This window comes from Halichondria panicea, chromosome 5 (assembly GCF_963675165.1).
Source record: "Halichondria panicea chromosome 5, odHalPani1.1, whole genome shotgun sequence".
Lineage (NCBI taxonomy): Eukaryota > Metazoa > Porifera > Demospongiae > Suberitida > Halichondriidae > Halichondria > Halichondria panicea.
In genome coordinates, this window is record NC_087381.1 from 7106056 (window position 1) to 7124173 (window position 18118).

General features: G+C 42.5%; 5 protein-coding genes and 2 long non-coding RNA genes across 7 annotated transcripts in view; 5 read left to right on the forward strand and 2 right to left on the reverse strand.

Moving 5' to 3' along the window:
* LOC135335878 (uncharacterized) overlaps positions 1-6368 on the forward strand; it is an 89974-nt gene extending 83606 nt beyond the window's left edge. The window contains exons 15-19 of the mRNA XM_064531516.1: positions 4403-4509; positions 4597-4761; positions 5726-5801; positions 5851-5963; positions 6041-6368. Coding sequence (XP_064387586.1) covers positions 4403-4509; positions 4597-4761; positions 5726-5801; positions 5851-5963; positions 6041-6238 — 659 coding nt within the window. The 3' untranslated portion in view covers positions 6239-6368. The remainder of the gene's footprint in view (positions 1-4402; positions 4510-4596; positions 4762-5725; positions 5802-5850; positions 5964-6040) is intronic.
* Positions 1-18118, forward strand: part of LOC135335843 (uncharacterized) — a gene marked incomplete in the record, with an annotated part of 743773 nt that overhangs the window by 279670 nt on the left and 445985 nt on the right.
* On the forward strand, positions 476-1205 carry LOC135336162 (uncharacterized). The gene is made up of 2 exons (XR_010394779.1): positions 476-890; positions 1027-1205. It is a non-coding gene; the product is annotated as an uncharacterized LOC135336162 (long non-coding RNA).
* On the forward strand, positions 4775-5526 carry LOC135336129 (uncharacterized). Its single transcript, XR_010394738.1, has 2 exons — positions 4775-5214; positions 5333-5526. It is a non-coding gene; the product is annotated as an uncharacterized LOC135336129 (long non-coding RNA).
* Positions 7266-9179, reverse strand: LOC135336028 (RING finger protein 32-like). The gene is made up of 6 exons (XM_064531796.1): positions 9108-9179; positions 8886-9039; positions 8542-8738; positions 8226-8383; positions 7879-8100; positions 7266-7596 (listed from the first exon to the last, which is right to left on the reverse strand). The coding sequence occupies exons 1-6, from the start codon at positions 9135-9137 to the stop codon at positions 7329-7331; spliced, it is 1029 nt and encodes a 342-aa protein (XP_064387866.1). The 5' UTR covers positions 9138-9179; the 3' UTR covers positions 7266-7328.
* On the forward strand, positions 9295-12927 carry LOC135336068 (uncharacterized). The gene is made up of 3 exons (XM_064531844.1): positions 9295-9709; positions 11870-12046; positions 12538-12927. Exons 1-3 carry the CDS (start codon positions 9508-9510, stop codon positions 12684-12686), a joined length of 528 nt encoding a protein of 175 aa, XP_064387914.1. The 5' UTR covers positions 9295-9507; the 3' UTR covers positions 12687-12927.
* Positions 13138-18055, reverse strand: LOC135335991 (uncharacterized). Its single transcript, XM_064531739.1, has 11 exons — positions 17925-18055; positions 17716-17832; positions 17455-17612; positions 16886-17007; positions 16700-16785; positions 16517-16624; positions 15975-16333; positions 15250-15368; positions 13987-14061; positions 13486-13593; positions 13138-13412 (listed from the first exon to the last, which is right to left on the reverse strand). The coding sequence occupies exons 1-11, from the start codon at positions 17928-17930 to the stop codon at positions 13183-13185; spliced, it is 1488 nt and encodes a 495-aa protein (XP_064387809.1). The 5' UTR covers positions 17931-18055; the 3' UTR covers positions 13138-13182.

An 18118-nucleotide genomic window follows, 5' to 3' on the forward strand; every position in this document is an offset into this window, starting at 1 on the left:
TTGGTTGTTCACTTAAAATGTAAACCTTTGGGTAACTTCATAACTATAATTATGGTTTCACGGTCGGAGCAGCAATCCACGCCACAGAGGCAAATTATTCCTGTCTTAGACTAGTTGACTAACCTCCGAATAAAGGACAGTTTGAGAGTTTTGTCCTCTGGTGGGAAGTTAATTCGTATCAAAGACTGTTCCAGCGTGCATATGTACAATTGACTCCTTCACACTCACAAGAATTGCTTTGGAGAAGTGCTGCTGGAGCTCATGCCAACTCAACCTGCTTTCACCATCCACCACTAACCCATTATTATATCTTGTTTGCGTGTTTCTTCCATATTATACTCTCATAATTTCAAGTAGAATTGCATAAGACACCCACCCAGAATGATGAGTTGAGCAAGTAGCTAAACGTTCGAAAGCAGTTTAGTGAGTAGCTAGTTAGACCATGCAAAGGTTAGACTCTACTCTTTGCTAGTATACCAAGAGCAGAATTTGTCTTATATCTCTAACCCTTTCCCGGCTTTGGACGACATATGTCGTCCAGCTGACCGAGATTTTTCAAAAATTTGCTGTGCTGGCTGTGTTGGAGACTGTAGGTACCAGCACATGCACATTGAGCTGCTCTTTCACATGGTATTTTCAACATCTTGCTTCGAGGTACACTTTGTGCAGTACGGTCGAAAGAAAAGTGACCGTTTGATGATGACTTCAAGATCTTGGTAGTACAACCTCAGTGGGGTTCTAGAGCTGCTAGACAGTGAGAATATCAATCCTCATGGCCTTGTAGAGTGAGAGGACAGTGACTGGGATCATAGCTAGGTAGGAAGCTACCTCAAGCTAAAAAATAAAGAGCCTGAGGAGCCTGAAGGAGCTGGACCAAGTTTCTGGATCTGGTAAGTCTAGAGTAGCATTTGTAAAACATACTGTATACTGATAGCTTCAGGATAGCTTCAGTATATGTTTGCTTAGGCTAGTTAGTACAGCAGTGGATATCATGAGCCACCATTGAACTTGTAAACGTGTGTGTAGGTGAAGAACATTTCCCGGGAAAAGGGCGTCTGCTGATACGACCTCGCAGAGAAGTTTCGGCAGATCCTGATCGAACTATGTCACCGTGAGAACATTGAGAACACTTACTTAGTGTCTATAGCACTTTGTGCCTTCGTATAATATTGTTTGTGTACATAATTGTGAATGTTTGTAAACAATCGCTAATTAGTTGGGGGTGGTCAGTTGCTAGGTAACGATGATGATGTCATGGTACCCCCGGGGTCTGGGCTACCTGTAGGAAATAGTTACGAGTGATTTCAATGTATGGTTCATAAGATATGGATTTTTAAAGAAAAACATGTATTAATTCTGTATTATTTTGTTTTAATTAAAGCCGGGAAAGGGATCTCTAAACAATATCAATTGCCTACAGGATACCTTGCCTTCATTGGTTTGCTGTTCCTTGTGTATAGAGAATGTACTTGATAAAATACAACTCTTTAGAAATAATTTTTATGACCTACAATGTGTCCATCACATCATGAGCAACAAATACTTCTCACGTATTCAGCGAAACTAACTTTCCTACCATGTTATTAATTTTCTAATGATTGTATTTTGTGTCAATTACAGACTATGTTATTATATACCGTACGGGTAGAAAATTTCGAGGTGTTTTTTATTTCGTGTTTTTCGTGGGTGGCTGCAGAACACGAAAATTAAAACCCTTGGAAAGCTTCGTATACGCATGCGAGATAGTGCCACACCCTAACTCCACGAAATTTACTACCCGTGAAACTTTCCAAATATTCTAATATTGAATTGCACGAAAATTTACAGCCTCTAAATTTTCCACTCGTACGGTACGTATAGTTATTATTATAGTTGTTTATACTAACATTTACCATGCATCACTATAACTTCTGTACTATTTTAGGTGTTCTACTACTAGCCATAACGCATAATCGTGAGGTAAAAGTGGAGTTTTTATTGGCAGAATGCCACAGTGATCCGAATGTGACCGACAAAAAAGGCAAGACACCTCTCGATTTGGCCTATAACCCTTGGATCATAAAACTCCTCTTGAAACATGGAGCCAAGGGTGCCAATGTCTACAAGGAACACAGCAAGCTCATCGGAAAGCTCTCCTCCGAACGACCCCCACACCTTCCTCTGTCTGTGCTCGTCATTGGTGATGGTGGCGTGGGGAAGAGCACTCTGTTGAAGTCCATTCTGAACCCAAAAGGGTTTTGGTCTAAACTACAGAAAGCAAAACCCGTAGATGGTGTCGATGCAAAGACAGTGGGGATCATACCGTATGAAATATACACCAAAGAGTTTGGGAGGATCATCTACTTTGATTTTGCTGGCCAGAAAGAGTTTTACACGAGCCACTGTGCCATTCTGGAGAATGCTGTTCAAACCTCACCACCCATCATTATCCTCTGTGCTAAGCTTGTAGAAAGTGAGCAGGCGATTATTGATTCCATGTATCATTGGTTGACCCTCGTCCAAAACCAGTGCACCAATCTGAAAGGCAAAGCACATGTGATAGTAGTTGGTAGCCATGCCGACCAGGTGAAGGAAATGGGAGAAGATCCACGAGCCAAAGAGGGCATCTTTGCCCCCATTATCAAGCAATTCCCAAAGTTTGAGTTTAAAGAGTTCATTCCAATGGATTGCCGCTTTGCTGATTCGAATGATATGACAAAAGCAAGAAAACAGATTCAGAAAAGCTCTGCTATTCTTCGTTCTCCAGAAACTATCAGCTTGAATGCTCACACCTTTTACATCTACCTTGCCGAAAGCTTCAAAGACGACCTTGCTTTGTCGTTGGGAAATGTCTATGAAAGAATCAAGAGCGATCTTAATGAGGATCTGTCAAAACGCACTCAAGATATTCTTTCTTTCATACCCAGCACCGTCCCTCACCTTGTAGAGATCTGTGACCAGCTGCATAAAAGAGGTCTCCTATTGTTTCTCCGCAATGACAGCTCTCCAGAGAAGTCTTTCTTAGTGATTGACCAAGCAACACTTCTGTCCAGAGTCACTGGGACCGTGTTTGCTCCTGAAAGTTTCCGCCAGCACTGCAAGCTAGCTTCAAGCACTGGAGTGGTGCCTTTGACGAAATTCGAAAAAGAATTTGATGGCTTCGACATAGAGATGCTGATTGCCTACATGTCTCATTTAGAGCTGTGTTTCGAAATATTAGACAAGCAAGTCTTGGATTTTATTTCGAAGGAGATTGCTTCTTCCACTGACAGAGATGCTTCTGTTCCTGAGTCTGACACTCGATACCTCTTCTTTCCAGGGCTCATTCGAATCGAAACTCCAGAGCAAGTTTGGAAAGATACTCAAAGCATCAAGTACCACTTTGGTTGGATACTTAAAACCTCTCAAAAAACCGAGTTTTTTGATCCTCGCTGCCTTCAGGTTCTCATTCTGAGGATAGTGTTCACATTCCGCCTTGCCCCTGCCAGTAACATAATGCATGACATCCCTTCCCTACAGAGATTCTGCTCTGTGTGGAAGAGTGGGATCTGCTGGTGTGATGATGATGGAATCACTGCACACCTCGAACTTGCTGAAAATGGCCAATCTCTTGTTCTCAAAATGCGCACTGACACAGTTCGACCTGAAGGTTTGATTCATCGCTCCAGAATTATGAGCACAATCCGTGAGACCGTTGAATGTTTTGGCCGCAATGTGAATGTGATTGAATCAGTGATTGATCCAGATGAAGTTGTCAAGCATCCTCTGAAAAATCCCTCTGACCTCCCACTGGTCAACATCAAAGATATTGCAGCAGCTGTCTCCTCCAACAGAAGAATGATGAAATCAACACAACAAGTTGGCCTCACCTTCAAGCATCTCTTACAGTTTGAGCCATACGCTGGCCTGGATCAAACCACCATACAGTGTATCCACAATGACAAGAATGCCAAGAAAGATGAGAAAATCTCCAATGCATTCATTTTCCGTTTTGCCAGCCAAATTACCGACCCTGACAGTGAAGAACAGGATCAAGTAGTTCGAAACAGTCGCATGTACAGAAGAATTCTGAGCCCTTCCATTGCCAAAATTCCGCTAGTCAGTCCCAGACAAGAGGTGGTCCAGGCCCTTGAGACGTGGAAGAGTGAGACTGAGGGAACTTACAGCTGTCTGAGGGAGACTCTTAACAAGTACAGCGTCTTCACTGGGAGAAACCCTTTGGTCAGTGTATAGTTTATATGTGTATATTAATTGATTTGTCTTAATAATTATACACATTATTTGGTCCCCTGCATGCAGGACCTAGCGGGTGTGGCTCACAACGAGGTTGATCTCTCTGTATTCCCAGAACCTCCTGCTACAGATACAGGTTTGTGTGTTTTCAATTACAAATTGTGACCTCATGGTTCATCACCACATGCAGGAGAAGACTTGCTACCACTAGATAAAGTGAAGAATGCAGTCATTGCAATCACTGCTGACTGGTACAGTCTGGCAATACAGCTGGATATTGACTACAAAACTAGAAAGGTATGTAGAAAATCTCAATTGATAAGTGACAATCATGTAATGCATGAGCGAATATTCATTACTTATAAACATTGTTGTCATGTCCAGGTCATTGAGCGTGACCACCCATCGGCAGAAGCTGGATTCCATGCCATGTTGCAGCACTGGGTGAGGAGACCCTCCCCTCCTTCCTCCTGGTCGGCCCTCATTAGAGCACTAAAGTGCCTCGTCATCAATCGAGCAGACATTGCAGCAGACATGGAGACACATCAGGTATGTTGTACAATTGTGTGTGTACAGTACATTGCATTAACCCTTTCCCCGCTTTAGCCGACTATAGTCGGCATGGCTACTGATAAATTTCAAAAAATCGTTGTGCACGCTGTGTTGGAGCTATGCGCACACTGCAGGTACCAGCAGATGCGCATTGAGCTGCTCTTCCTTGTGGTATTTTTAATATTTTGCTTTGAGGTACAGTTCGATCAGAATTGTCGAAAGAAAAGTGACCGTTTTATAATTGCTACAAGATCTTTGTAGTACAACCTCAGGGAGGTTCTAGGGAAGCTAGAGAGTGAGAATATAGATGCCTATGGCCTTGTAGAGTGAGAGGACAGTGACTGGGATCATAGCTAGGTAGGAAGCTTCCTTTCAGAGGTTAAGCTAAAAAGAAAGAGCCTGAGAATCCTGAGGAAGACGCACTTGAGGTGGACCATCTTCCTGAACCTGGTAAGTCACTATAGAGTAGCATTTGTAGTCTTGATAGCTTCACTATAGGTTTGTTTAGGCTAGTTAGTACAACAGTGGACATCATGAGCCACCATTAAACTTATAAACCTGTGTGTAGGTGAAGAAAATATTTCCCGGGAAAAGGGTGTCTGCCGATAGAACCTCAAATACAAGTTTCTGCAGATCCTGATTGAGTCCTGAGTCAGCCATGTCACCGTGAGAACATTCTGAACACTTATATCATGTGTTCAGTCACTTCGTAACATCACACAATATTGTTTGTGTACATAATTATAAATTTTTGTTAACAATTGTTATTTGTGGGGTGGTGGTTGGTTGCTAGGCAACAATGATGATTCCATGAATGCGACAGGTCCGGTTCTACCTGTGGAACTTTGTTACAAGTGTTTTTAATATACGGTTCATGAGTTATAAATTTTTTAAACAAAATATGCGAATATTCACTTTTAATTAAAGCAGGGAAAGGGTTAACTAACTCCTGAATGTGCAGAATGTGTTGGGAGTATCTAGAGATGGTGAATCATCCATTCCCTCTCAGGATCAGCAAAACTTATTTGTCCAAAAAGGTTTGTACATAAATATAGCATTGATTTCAGCTTGACTTGCTTGCTACAGAGCCACTCAGTGTGGACCAGCACTTGAAGGTGGTGAGAGAGACCACCTGGGAAGCAAGAGCCAAATGGAAGTGTCTGGGAGAACAGTTGGGAGTTACCATGGGGAAATTAGAGGTGAGGAATTTTCCTTCAAATGTGATTTTGTCGTTTAGACTAAGCAAGTTGATCACGTTGTGATTTTCTTCCCACAGGAGATTCAGCACAACCGTCATCATGTAGCTGGAGCTTGTTTAACTGGCATGCTGGAGCACTGGTTGACCCAGACCGACCCTCCCCCCTCCTGGTCCGCTCTCATTGAGGCTCTCAGATCCCCTGCTCTTGGTCAGGGGGACATTGCCAGTGAGATTGAGACTAGGATCACTCCACACCATAGACAAGTGGACACATGAATTTTCATGACTCATGATTATATGCACTGTAATTTATTTTTACTACGGTATAATTATAATGATTATATTATTGTATTATTTTCTAATGATCCCAGGGACTTTTCTGGGAAATTTTCATTGTTTTAATATAGCGTGGACAATAATTAAATTTATGCTATTACTGATCATAAAGCGTAATAATTACCCGGTGCGTGGTAGCAGGGTAGAGTGATTGGTGTGCGTGGTAGCAGGGTGGAGTGATTGGTGTGCGTGGTAGCAGGGTGGAGTGATTGGTGTGTGTGGTAGCAGGGTAGAGCGATTGGTGTGCGTGGTAGCAGGGTGGAGTGATTGGTGTGCGTGGTAGCAGGGTGGAGTGATTGGTGTGCGTGGTAGCAGGGTGGAGTGATTGGTGTGCGTGGTAGCAGGGTGGAGTGATTGGTGTGCGTGGTAGCAGGGTGGAGTGATTGGTGTGCGTGGTAGCAGGGTGGAGTGATTGGTGTGCGTGGTAGCAGGGTAGAGTGATTGGTGTGTGTGTTTGGACACAACAATGAACTGTTTGAGCGACTGCTTTATTCACGAGCTGCTAATGAGACAGTATAGTTGAGGCTTCATGTAGTTATATATATAGTTGCAACTTGTAGACGATCTTGGAAGGCGGCAAAAAACACTGTTTTCTTCGATCTAATCATTACTATCGATCATTCCCCATATAATATTAATGGTATTATCTGTTTTGCCGCTATGCTATCATTATGGCTCAACGCACGGGATGAATGCTCGATCTATAGAATTCAGCAAGTTTAATTTGTAGCCGGTAAAACTTTGACAAAAGCTTTGCTCCCAATATAAATTGTTTATTCGGAGGTTTCACTGTATATTTTTAATAATTATAATGTTGTCAAGGTAACGATAGTGTAATAACCTGCATGCTTTTGTCATAAACACTCGTCAGGTCTGCTGCATATAACCCGACAATTCATTCATGTTTTCTTATAATTATACAGACAGTCCACCAATGAAAGTACAGGCCTTTAGATTATTCACATAATTGACAATGCAAGATATAGTACACAAGCTCGTAGGACAATACACAGTCAAATTTAAATTGTAATCATGTGAATGCTATTTTGCTGTATGGTGATCTGCACAGAGGGCAAAGGTGAGCACAACTATCGGAATACTGTTCTAGTGAGTTTATACAGGAGGTGTGTAGGAGGTGTCCGCATGAGAGAAGAGTGAGGGGGCGTGGCTTTGTGAGGGTGTGAGGCTGTGTGAGATGTGTGAGGCATACGGAACAGTCACTCAAGAGATGGGACTTTGCTTTCTCACGAGCTGAGGTCCAAAGGTCGTCATCCTGATCAGTGCAGATATCAAAAGCTCTGTATAGAAAATTAGATGCATTCATGATTGATTTTTTAGATAATCAGTCTATACCATGTGATAATTCAGTATTAATTTCACCACACATGTGTGGGCAAAGATACTTTATAGTAGCCAGTACAACACAAAGATAACTATTAGTAAACTAAACAAATACTCAGGAGTATACTGGGGGGGGAGGGGAGGGGGGGGGGGGAACAACATAAAGATACCTTATATTGTTAAGGAGGGAGAGGATGCAGCTCAAATATAGAACACAAGAGGGGCAAAGATATAATCACCTCATAACAGATCTTGCTTTCTCCAGAGACTGGTCACATTCACTCAGCATTGATGCAACGCCCTCAGCTCTGACATCACATGACATCATCAGCTGTCCTGTGAGACGACTCAGTTTGTCCTCGTAATGTCGTTTCCGTAGTGACGGGTGAGAGGGTGGGTGTGTCTCTCTGTACGCCTTGTAACAGCAACGAACTTTGTACCCTCGCCAGCCCGACTGAATTCTATAGGAGAGAGCATACAAAATGATAACTCATTATGATAACTTTAGTTCTGGTGATCCTTAATAGTGAAAACATGCATACTGATTTTCGACAAGCAAAGGACCATCCAAACTACATTTGTATACCTAGTAGCAGCTTGGATCCTGGTCTGCTTGGCTCCCTCATAGACCACTCTGGTTTGGTAACCCTCCCTCCGACACAGGGGACAGCGCTTGGTGCGCGAGAATCTCTCAAACGACTTGAGACATGTCAAGTGGAACACATGAGAACAAGAGAGAAGGGCCTGTCGGGATAAAGTAAAGGGGGCGGGGGATAGAGGGGGTGTGGCACAATCATACACTCCATAATTGATTACAGACTACAAGTTATTAACTGATTGTCATGCAACAAATTATAGTTCCTACACAAATTAAAACTTCGTATTTGTATTTATATAACCACCTGTTGACTTAGTCGGAACTCTTCTTGACATATCGGGCACGGTAGCCGCGAGTCCTCTCTCTTATTAGAGCACACCCTCACACCCTCCCACTCGGCACAAGATAACAGCTGCTGTGGTGCCTCCACTAGTCCGAGGCTCTGTGCTAGTGTGAGCGGGGGCGGGGCAACATCCAGTACATACTCTTGTTCAGCTGAACCTGTGTGTGTGTGTGTGTGTGTGGAGGGGGTGTGTGTGGAGAGTGTGTGTGTGGGGTGGTGTGCAAAATGAGAATTAATGTACAAATTATGATAATTTATACACAGACGCGTTTACTATAGCTATAAAGCATTATTATAGGTCTTGCCTTGGCTGCCACATTTCGTACAGGACTTTGATGGTTTTAACTGAAGTTTTAAAGCCTGTTTCTTCCTCTTCACCTTGACAACAGTTGGGTCGCTCAGTGATATCTGTCGACTAATGTGGTCTTGCAGAGCTGCTGCTGTCAGAGACGAGCTGTACTATACACACAGTAGTACAGAGCATTGATATGAATATTATTTTTAACTATCATAATTATTTACAGTACCTTCTTTTTGCCTATAAAAGTTTTATCCATTATTAGTCTCGTCACGCCCCCTTGTTTACTGAAAGACTTAGGGGAAAGGTCGTCGTTAGAACAAACTGTTTGAAATGAAAGGTAAAGATCGTCTTTTGAACACGTTGCTTGGGGAGTATGTCATGTGATATCATTGTTTACTGGAATGTGTTGATGGGCTGGTTGCGTGTACCTGGTAACCGCAGGACGTCAACACTAAGTACACAAAGAAACGCTTTCTTGTCTATATTACGCTACAAGTTCAGAGCGATAAGAAGCGCTACTAAGATCTCCCAGGAGCTATCACTAGCGTCTATAATCAAGCCTCAGTCACACGCTCAAACGTCAAGGACTGTCTTACAGAGTCTGAGATCAACTAACCTAAACTACTATGGAAGAACAAACTGCCTCTGTTCCCACACTGTGCACGGCCGGCTGTGGCTACTTCGGAAACTCGGCTACTGAAGGTCTGTGTAGCAAGTGTTTTAGAGACCAGCAGAGGAGAAAACACACCCAGGCCACCTCCAGTGGGTCTAGTCGACTGCCACCCTCCTACCAGCACCAACAATCACCACCTCGGATCGAAAGTCAAGGTATGTGTGTGTGTGTGTGTGTGTGTGTCTGTGTCTGTACGTACGTGCGTGTGTGTGTGTGTGCGCGCGTGTGTCTGTGTGTGTGTGCGCGCGTGCGTGTGTGTGTGTGTGTGTGTGTGTGTGTTGTATTTACGGTCAGAGCTAGCTCAGGACCTTTCTAGTGAGTATTATTTTAATAGGATTCCAGTTTCAATTCTATAATCATTATCCCATAATAAGGTTGTGTACGTTTCCCTGCGATGTTTGTGGTGTTATTTTTGGTTAACCTATTTTTACTTTCCGCATAATACCTCATTTAGGCGTTTGTTTAAATAAAGTATTGTAAACGTACAAGTACATGCATTGAGGTGGTTTGAAACCTAGTGTACACTCAAAGGTAATGTAGTTATCGGTATGAATAGAGCCATTAGCTTTCTAACGGCGGGCCCCATAGGAATTTTGTCTCACAAACGTGTGTTATCATGGCACCTAATGCATTGCATGTAGGAGTAGTGTGATGCTGTCCAACTCACTGATCCAATTTAGCTCTTAAGGTATTGTTTAGCCACACACCTACAAGCCCTGCTGGAAATACCTCCTTTGATGTCACTCTAGGCACATGACACTGTTTCCTATAGGGTAGCCATACTCAGTCATCATCATGTGCTCTGAGGATGTGTCTATGACTCTATAGGCTAGGGATTCACTTCAAAAGATTTATGCTTGTTCATTTACGACCCTATGTGTGTATGATACACGGCACAAAGTCCTAAGGTGATAATGATATACGTACATGTTCATACCATACACTGGTAGTACACATGTTTCATTTATAGCTAACGTGTGTCAACTGTTTTTGTTCGTACATGTAGCTGTGTTGTGTTTGCATGTTAGCACACACCACACACACACTAATTATATTCAGTGCCAGTGATATCTTTCCAGGAATTCATTCAATATTATTACTGATTAGGATTTCCTATAGGAAATGTCAGTGGCTGCTTTTCCATTGTGACTGCATCCCCTGGGGTCAGTTTCAGCTTTTGGAAGCCATAATATACTGTATATTCACTTTCCTACTATGATCTCGTGTTTATGAGACCCCCTTTTGTCATGTCAAGACCACATTAGAAAGAATTTTTCCCTAATTAGATAATTGAGTTTATTGAAGTGGGTTGAGCCCTATTAGTAATTATGCCTCGTCTGTGTATGCATGTACAGTTAGCTCTGCACTAGAACGCTAGCTATTGGTAGCTGCACGAGTGAGAAGAGAGCTGCAAGGCTCTACTATACTGATGCAGCGGCCATTAATTTTAGACTTTGGACTTTTGGCATTCTTTTTAATAACAATCATGGTTGATCATATCCCACCCTTTGAGTTTCCCCGTGATTATGCCTCACAGCAAAATTCATGTACATCATGATATCATGTGTGTATTAGCAATGGCTAGTAGCTTTATAATTATGTTATGTAATTTGGACAGATCCATCGAGTCATCACCCGTGGTGCTTTTATTAATGATGGCCCCTCTCTAAGTGTGGCCCCTCTCTAAGTGTGGTCCCTCTCTAAGTGTGGCCCCTCCCTAAGTGTGGTCCCTCTCTAAGTGTGGTCCCTTTCTAAGTGTGGCCCCTCTCTAAGTGTGGTCCAGGTGTGTTGTCATTATCAGTTGAATACTGACTGTTAATGGAATGGAATTGTAGACACAGTCACACATTCCTCGTTAGCGGTCATTTACAGCTATTATTAGTGTCAACATCATCACAGTGGCCTCATGAATAATTGTAACCCTGAGTACCTAATGACTGTCTAGTGAGGCAGCATAACCCAGGTGTACTGGTGTACTGGTGTGCTGGCGTGCTGGTGAACTGTGTTTTGTAGTATCTACAGCTGGCTGGCATGTGTTGGCCAGTGAATAGAATATCACAAATGTTACCGAGTGAGATCTGTCTCTTGTGGTCACCCTCTATAATACAGCCAGTCTCCAAATTTATGTTTTTGGACCTGTGTTAGCAGTCCACCCACTGTAACACAGGTTAATGGGTCCATTGATAGCATGTGTTACCAGACCACCCTAGTCTGCCCACGAGTGATCACTATGGAAACAGGGTTCACTGTACTACCCATAACTATGGTAATCACGAGGTCTTGACATAATAATTACACCACCCTCACACGCACAGCTCCCTCTGTTGCCATGGGTGACTCGGACCTGAGTGCCACGCCCCTTTCTGACCTCCCAGCCTCGCCCACTCCCCCGCCCGCCACCTTAACCGAGGCGTTGCCGGAGGAAATGGATAAAGCAACTTCACCAAAAAAGAATCGCTGTTTCTCGTGTCGCAAGAAAGTCGGACTAACTGGTCAGTGTCAGTACATCTCATACTTGACATTCCATATTCCACACAAACAAGATCTAATTACTGAAATGGGGTTTCTTAGAATTTTGCTATTATTAGAAGTTTGTTCGATTATTTTAATTACCGTAGTGCTAGAAATAGTCATGATTACAAATTATACGATTATTCGTTTTGGCCAATTTTAAGGCCACAGTAGCTGCACACAATTACCTTACTTCCTCGATTAAACATCGTGATTACAATGGGAAGTGTACAGAATGTGCAATACAGCCAGCAATCATCATGATAAGCCGCTCCCATTAGTTAGTTACATGAAGCACGCATTAACTAATATCTAGCACGACGGTAACTAAGTCTATACATGTTAAAAGAAAGTTGTTCCCTTACGTCTCTCTCATCACGTCTCGTAAATTATAAAATAATAATAATAATAATAATAATAATAATAATAATAATAATAATAATAATTTATTGTGCCCCTCCTCCTCCTACAGGTTTCAACTGTCGGTGTGGCTACCAGTTCTGCTCCCTACATCGCTATGCCGACAAACACAATTGTTCCTTTGACTACAAATCCGCCGGTCGCGAGGAGTTGGAACGCAAACACCCACGCATTGTGGCGGACAAGGTCCAGAGGCTTTAACGTCATGACCTCTGACCTCTCAGGAACATAATATTCCTCTCACACCTAATGCAATTAGGGACTGTTTTGTGTGTTTACTGTAAATCAATAATAATTGCTTATGATTAGTTTTATTATTCTTATTATTGTAATTGTAATTATATAGTGCTGCTGTGTTGATGTACGTGCACGGCTGTCACAGTGCATGTGTGGGCGTACACACAAACACACGTGTGAAGATAAAGTTGTTATAATTTTGTGATACCACGTCAACTATACTAGCAATACATACAATAATAATAATTATAGTGAATGATGTACTGCGCATGTGCACACTGTTTAACACCCACTCAACCTAAAAGAAGGGTGGGGCTGCCCATGCAGGAAAATGATTATTGGATCGATGATGATGACTGCCCTATCTAATTATTGTTGATCTTATACTATACATGTAATTATTCTGCAACAATAATCCAAAAAATGAAATTATGATCAAATCAATAACACTCAATAATGTTTAAGTGTCTTCCTCATCATCTGATTGAGCAGGCATTGAATACAGAGCTATGTTCCGACGCTTTATCTTAGGTTGGTCATGTGATGCTTCCTCTCTCGGCTGGTCATGTGATACCGGAGCACTGTCATGTGACTGGTCATGTGACTCAGGTTGGTTAGTGGGAGGGGGTAGGGAGAGACGTGTTCGATTCTTCCCAGCAGTATCTATCACCCATCCTCCCACACCAGCATCTGTGTGGGCGTGTGTGTGGGTGTGTGTGTGTGGGAGTGTGTATGTGTGGACGTGTGTAGGGGTTAGATGTACCTTGAGGCATCTCGTCTGGGTTGCTTGAAACCATGGCAACCTCATCATCGTCCAATGAGATTTCATCAGGATTGCTCACATCTCCAGCAGCCACAGAGACAATAATATCTGCACAGAACAAATACAATGATATAGAGTTACGTAAGTCATCGTAGGCTGTGGGGGAGACCAACACAGGTGACAACACAGGTGACAACACAGGTGACAACACAGGTGATATTGATGCTTGTTTGTTTTGTTATAATTCTGACATTGAGTGTATGGCTTTGGATGCTAGAGAGTGAGAATTGTAAAATGAATAAAGGAAAAGGTAACAACCAATCGGTAGCTTATCATAAACTGTTTGGCAATTAATTTTGCTTTTGAAATAATTATGGAGAAAGGTCTTTGTAGCAATAATACAACGCACACACACACACACACACCCACCCACACACCTACCCACACACACACACACACACACACACACACACACACACACACACACACACACACACACACCTCTGTCATGCTTGAAGGGGTTGGAGATGTCGAGGGTCTGACACAGGCGCTCTGTCTGGGGGTGGCCAGAAACCACTGAGAAAAGTAAGTAACACAGCCCACATAAGGTAAGGTATGTACATGCATGTGCAGGTAGCTGGTGAAGGGTTGTAACCAGTGTACAATACTAAAACTCTAATGAAACTTGTCTCTATAGTGGTCCCCCCCTGGGTTGACTAACAGTGGCTGCATTTAACAGACACATGCTATGGAGAGCTTAGCCTCGTTCCCAGGCCTTACTTTTTCTTGCTGTTGTCACTGTTCATCCATAAACATAAGAAAGACATAGTGAGGCAGCAAATAAAGAAATGGGCGTACAGTTAAGAAAACGTAAGGCCTGGTTTGGGAAATCGCGTGATCCACAAGGATTTTTATGAACGTGGGCGATATGTAGCCCACAATCGTGACGTAAGGTATTCTCCCACGCATTCCGAGTAAGACTGACTGTACTGTACTGCACTGAGACAACCACCAAGCTGTGCTGCAAGTCAGATCAGAGAACCAGCGTGGCCAGCTCTGGTGGCAGTAGCTACCTGCTATATGATAATGATGACTAAGCTATTCTACTATAGCATGTAGAAAGACACAAGAAAAGGTAATAGTGATAGAATCTAAACACACAATCTAGACTAGTAGATCATCTAGCTAAGCCTAAGGTATAGCTAGCTATAGTGCTTGCAAACTTCCAGTTCCAAGTCCATGTCCAGCTTGCAGCAGGCAAAGTTTTACTAGTCGTAGACCTCTGCGTGGGCAGTCCAACATCTCTAGCTCAGTATGCCCACGCTCATTTTCACCCTTCTACCACCCTTCTACCCTCACGCGACTTCCCGATACAGGCTCTCCTTTTTCCTAACTTTACGTCTATTTCTTTCTTTATTCCTCCAATTAATACCGTATTTTATCTCATTGAACGAATAATACAGTATTTTATCTTATTGAACGATTGTGATAAAGAACAGAAAAAGGAGAGCCTGTGTAGAGGCTATGGAGAGCTAATCCTAGAAGCTCATAGTTATTGACAATCAATACTATCACAGCCAATTGGCCTGGGGCAAGTGCTTGTCATAACAATAACTATACAACCATTTTACAAAATGTTAGCATGATCGTGTTTTTCTTGATTATACATAATCATTATTATACAGGCAACTTGCTCTCGTGCTTGTGCTTGTAATCTTGATCATAAAACACTCGGTCTCAGTCTATTATTATCTATTACTGTACCTGGTTTGGGTGTCTCCCCAAGTGTGTGTGCAGTGCACTCAAAGGTGGTGGGGATGGTTAGGTCACCACGGAACAAGGTGTGCTCCACATACACAAGGTCCTCCAGTGAAGGAGTACAGCTATAGAGATGACATGACATGACACACAGTGGTCACGTGAAAGAGCTAAAATACAGAAAAACAGATCGAATTTTATCGTAGTACGTACCGTATCACTACAATATTTACGTGAATGCTAATTGCAAACGACCTACACCATGCTGCACTTGTATGACATCATGATCTTATATTTATTGCCTGATAGACAAAATTAAGCACTGTTAGGCCAATGTTAATCAATGTCTTGTTTCTGGTTACCTCCCTCCTCAAATTTCACTGCCTCATCAAAAAACTCATTATTATGACATCACTCCATTATTTTCATTAACCACACCTACTTGTGGGTGTGTCACATGGTAAATAGCATAGATTGAAGCATAGATTAGGTAAGATTTTCCTTTTTCATATTTGTGGTTTTATTGTATACAGTGTGGTTATTTTAATTAACAGGAAATGGGGTTTTACAGGAAGTGATGTCACAATAATGAATAATGATAACCTCCCTCCCTCACTAGTGGTAAGGTGATTCCCAAACCAGAAACAAGACATTGACGAACACTGGCCTTACTGTAACAGTAGCAATAATGCAGTAACAATAAAATAAACTGCACAATTAGTTTAACTTGCCATTTTCCGAATGGCTCCATCCATCGAGAGTTATCATAACACATGAGCTGTTCCGTTGAGCGGAGGATTGCCAACCACTCGGGGTCATAGGTCAACTTGTATGGGCCCTCCTCCACCGTATCCATGGTAACATCGACAATCTGCAGATAGGATCGCCGTGGGAGACACTTGTCCAGAGACAGAAACTTTGTGAATTGACGGCAGTTTGAACTTTTAACCTCCCCTGATGAACTTTGACCTTTGTCGTGCTCGTAAAGGGCAGGAAATTTGACATGTAAATGAGCAGAGAACCAATACAGTGGTTTGAGGTAGCGCAGGAGGTCCATCGCCGGGGGCGACCCAAGGGACTGGCTATCCACCTACACAGGGGGCGGGTACATACCAACTAATTATGAACTACGAGATATGTACAGTGTATCAGCTAGAATAGTATACCAGCAAAGACACCAACATAATTATAATAATGAACAAAGATAAATTTGTAGTTTTACAGAAGACAATCGAGGGGTGATCTAGATCACACAATTTGATAGCTTACGTACGTCTTGCCTGAAATGTGGCTTCCATTGGAGCAGCTGGTGAGTGTTGCCATGGTGCTCTATACCTCGCGGCCAATCGTGTGACAGCATTATGTCCACTTTACCAGATACCTACAATTACATAGAGAAAAACAAAACTTTTGATGTACTTGTGGGAGGTATAATAATTATTATACAAGGGCTGACCTGTTTCAGGCGAAAGTGATCACATGACCTCACATGATACGCGCTCCTTATGGTAAAAGAATCGTAGGGGGGACGTTCAAAATGATCTGTGTGTGTGTGTGGTGTGGGTGTGGGTGTGTGGGCGTGTGTGAGTGTGTAATTTTAAAGATCTTTAACATATACGTTATTCCGTCATTGGCTGCTTACTTTTATGATAACTGTGATGTTTGTAGATCCCAGAGAGTCCCCCGATCCTTACACCACCGAACTTGACCACACCCGCAAAGCCGAGGTAGTAGATATTGGGCGCCACCCAACCACCGTAACCACTGGAGAGACGAGTTTAAATGCAATAATAATAATAATTAAAACCCTATCAAAGCAGGGTGTCATACAGGATTTTGAAGTAGAGGGGGGAAATGAGAAAAGTAACCAGAAATGTTGTTAAAAAAAAGGTCAACTGTTATTTCAATACCCAGTTATATGACACTCAGTTATACAACTAGTACTTGAAAGGGAGGGGGGATTGGAGCTAGGGGGGGCCGATATCCCCCTCCCCCCCCCCTGTATGACACCCTGCAAAGTAATATCTAAACAGCAAGGCAACACTCAAAACTGATTTGAACACATTATTAGACGTTTCAAAGGTCTACAAAAATAATGTTAATAAAATTGCCAAAATGCACGATCCTCAGTCAATGACCGCTCAAAGTCAGCCATCAAAACACTCTAGCATTAGGGTATAACCTACGCTATTGGTTGCCATGCCAACTCACAGCTCCCAAAGGTGATTGGATGCCTCGTGGTTCCCTCCTATGAAGAGAGTGAGTATTGGAGCTTGTCTCTTCCCGCTGTAGTACTCATGGAAATTCATGAGCTGGCGATATTTCTCCGGCGCTGCCATACACAGGAGGTCGTCTTGGTTACGGACAGCCTGTGAGAGGGGGGGTGGGCTTTTAATAATTACATATTATTTCTCGTACCTTCCAAATAACACGCCGTTTTTTTGGCTCTAGTGTCTACAAAACATAACATACCTGAAAATCTCCGCAACAAATGAGAAGGTCGATTTTTATTCCTTGTTTTTGTTCGGCATGTTGCAAAGCCTCGTAGATCTTGTTCAGCTCGCCATGGCAACAACCCTCCACGGCAATCTAGAAATGATGGGAATTTTAGATAGCGTATGAATATGTGATGATGTGTATGCAGGTCTGTGTAGAGGTAGCAAGGTTAGTTTTATACATACCTTCATTGTGTGTGTGTGTGTGCAGGCCAGGGGAGAGATCCAGGTCTCTGGATCCAAGGTAATATAAGAGTAGGTATTAAAAGGATCTTCAAGTACGAGTGACTAGGTAAAGGTCTCTAATGTATAACTATAATATTAGATGAATTATTAAAGGCAACAAGGAAGGTAATGAGAATGCCATTGTTTCTAAGGTT

Coding starts and splice junctions, on each gene's coding strand:
- LOC135336028 (XM_064531796.1), bottom strand. CDS start 9,137: ATGGATAAAACTTTTATAGGCAAAAAGAAG. Junction 8,101..8,225: donor AGGATCCAAGCTGCTACTAG/GTATACAAATGT, acceptor TCTCTCCTATAG/AATTCAGTCGGGCTGGCGAG. Junction 7,597..7,878: donor AAAGCAAGATCTGTTATGAG/GTGATTATATCT, acceptor TTTTCTATACAG/AGCTTTTGATATCTGCACTG.
- LOC135336068 (XM_064531844.1), top strand. CDS start 9,508: ATGGAAGAACAAACTGCCTCTGTTCCCACACTGTGCACGGCCGGCTGT. Junction 9,710..11,869: donor ACCTCGGATCGAAAGTCAAG/GTATGTGTGTGT, acceptor TCACACGCACAG/CTCCCTCTGTTGCCATGGGT. Junction 12,047..12,537: donor CAAGAAAGTCGGACTAACTG/GTCAGTGTCAGT, acceptor CTCCTCCTACAG/GTTTCAACTGTCGGTGTGGC.
- LOC135335991 (XM_064531739.1), bottom strand. Junction 16,786..16,885: donor ACATCACAGTTATCATAAAA/GTAAGCAGCCAA, acceptor ACACACACACAG/ATCATTTTGAACGTCCCCCC. Junction 16,625..16,699: donor ATCACTTTCGCCTGAAACAG/GTCAGCCCTTGT, acceptor ATGTAATTGTAG/GTATCTGGTAAAGTGGACAT.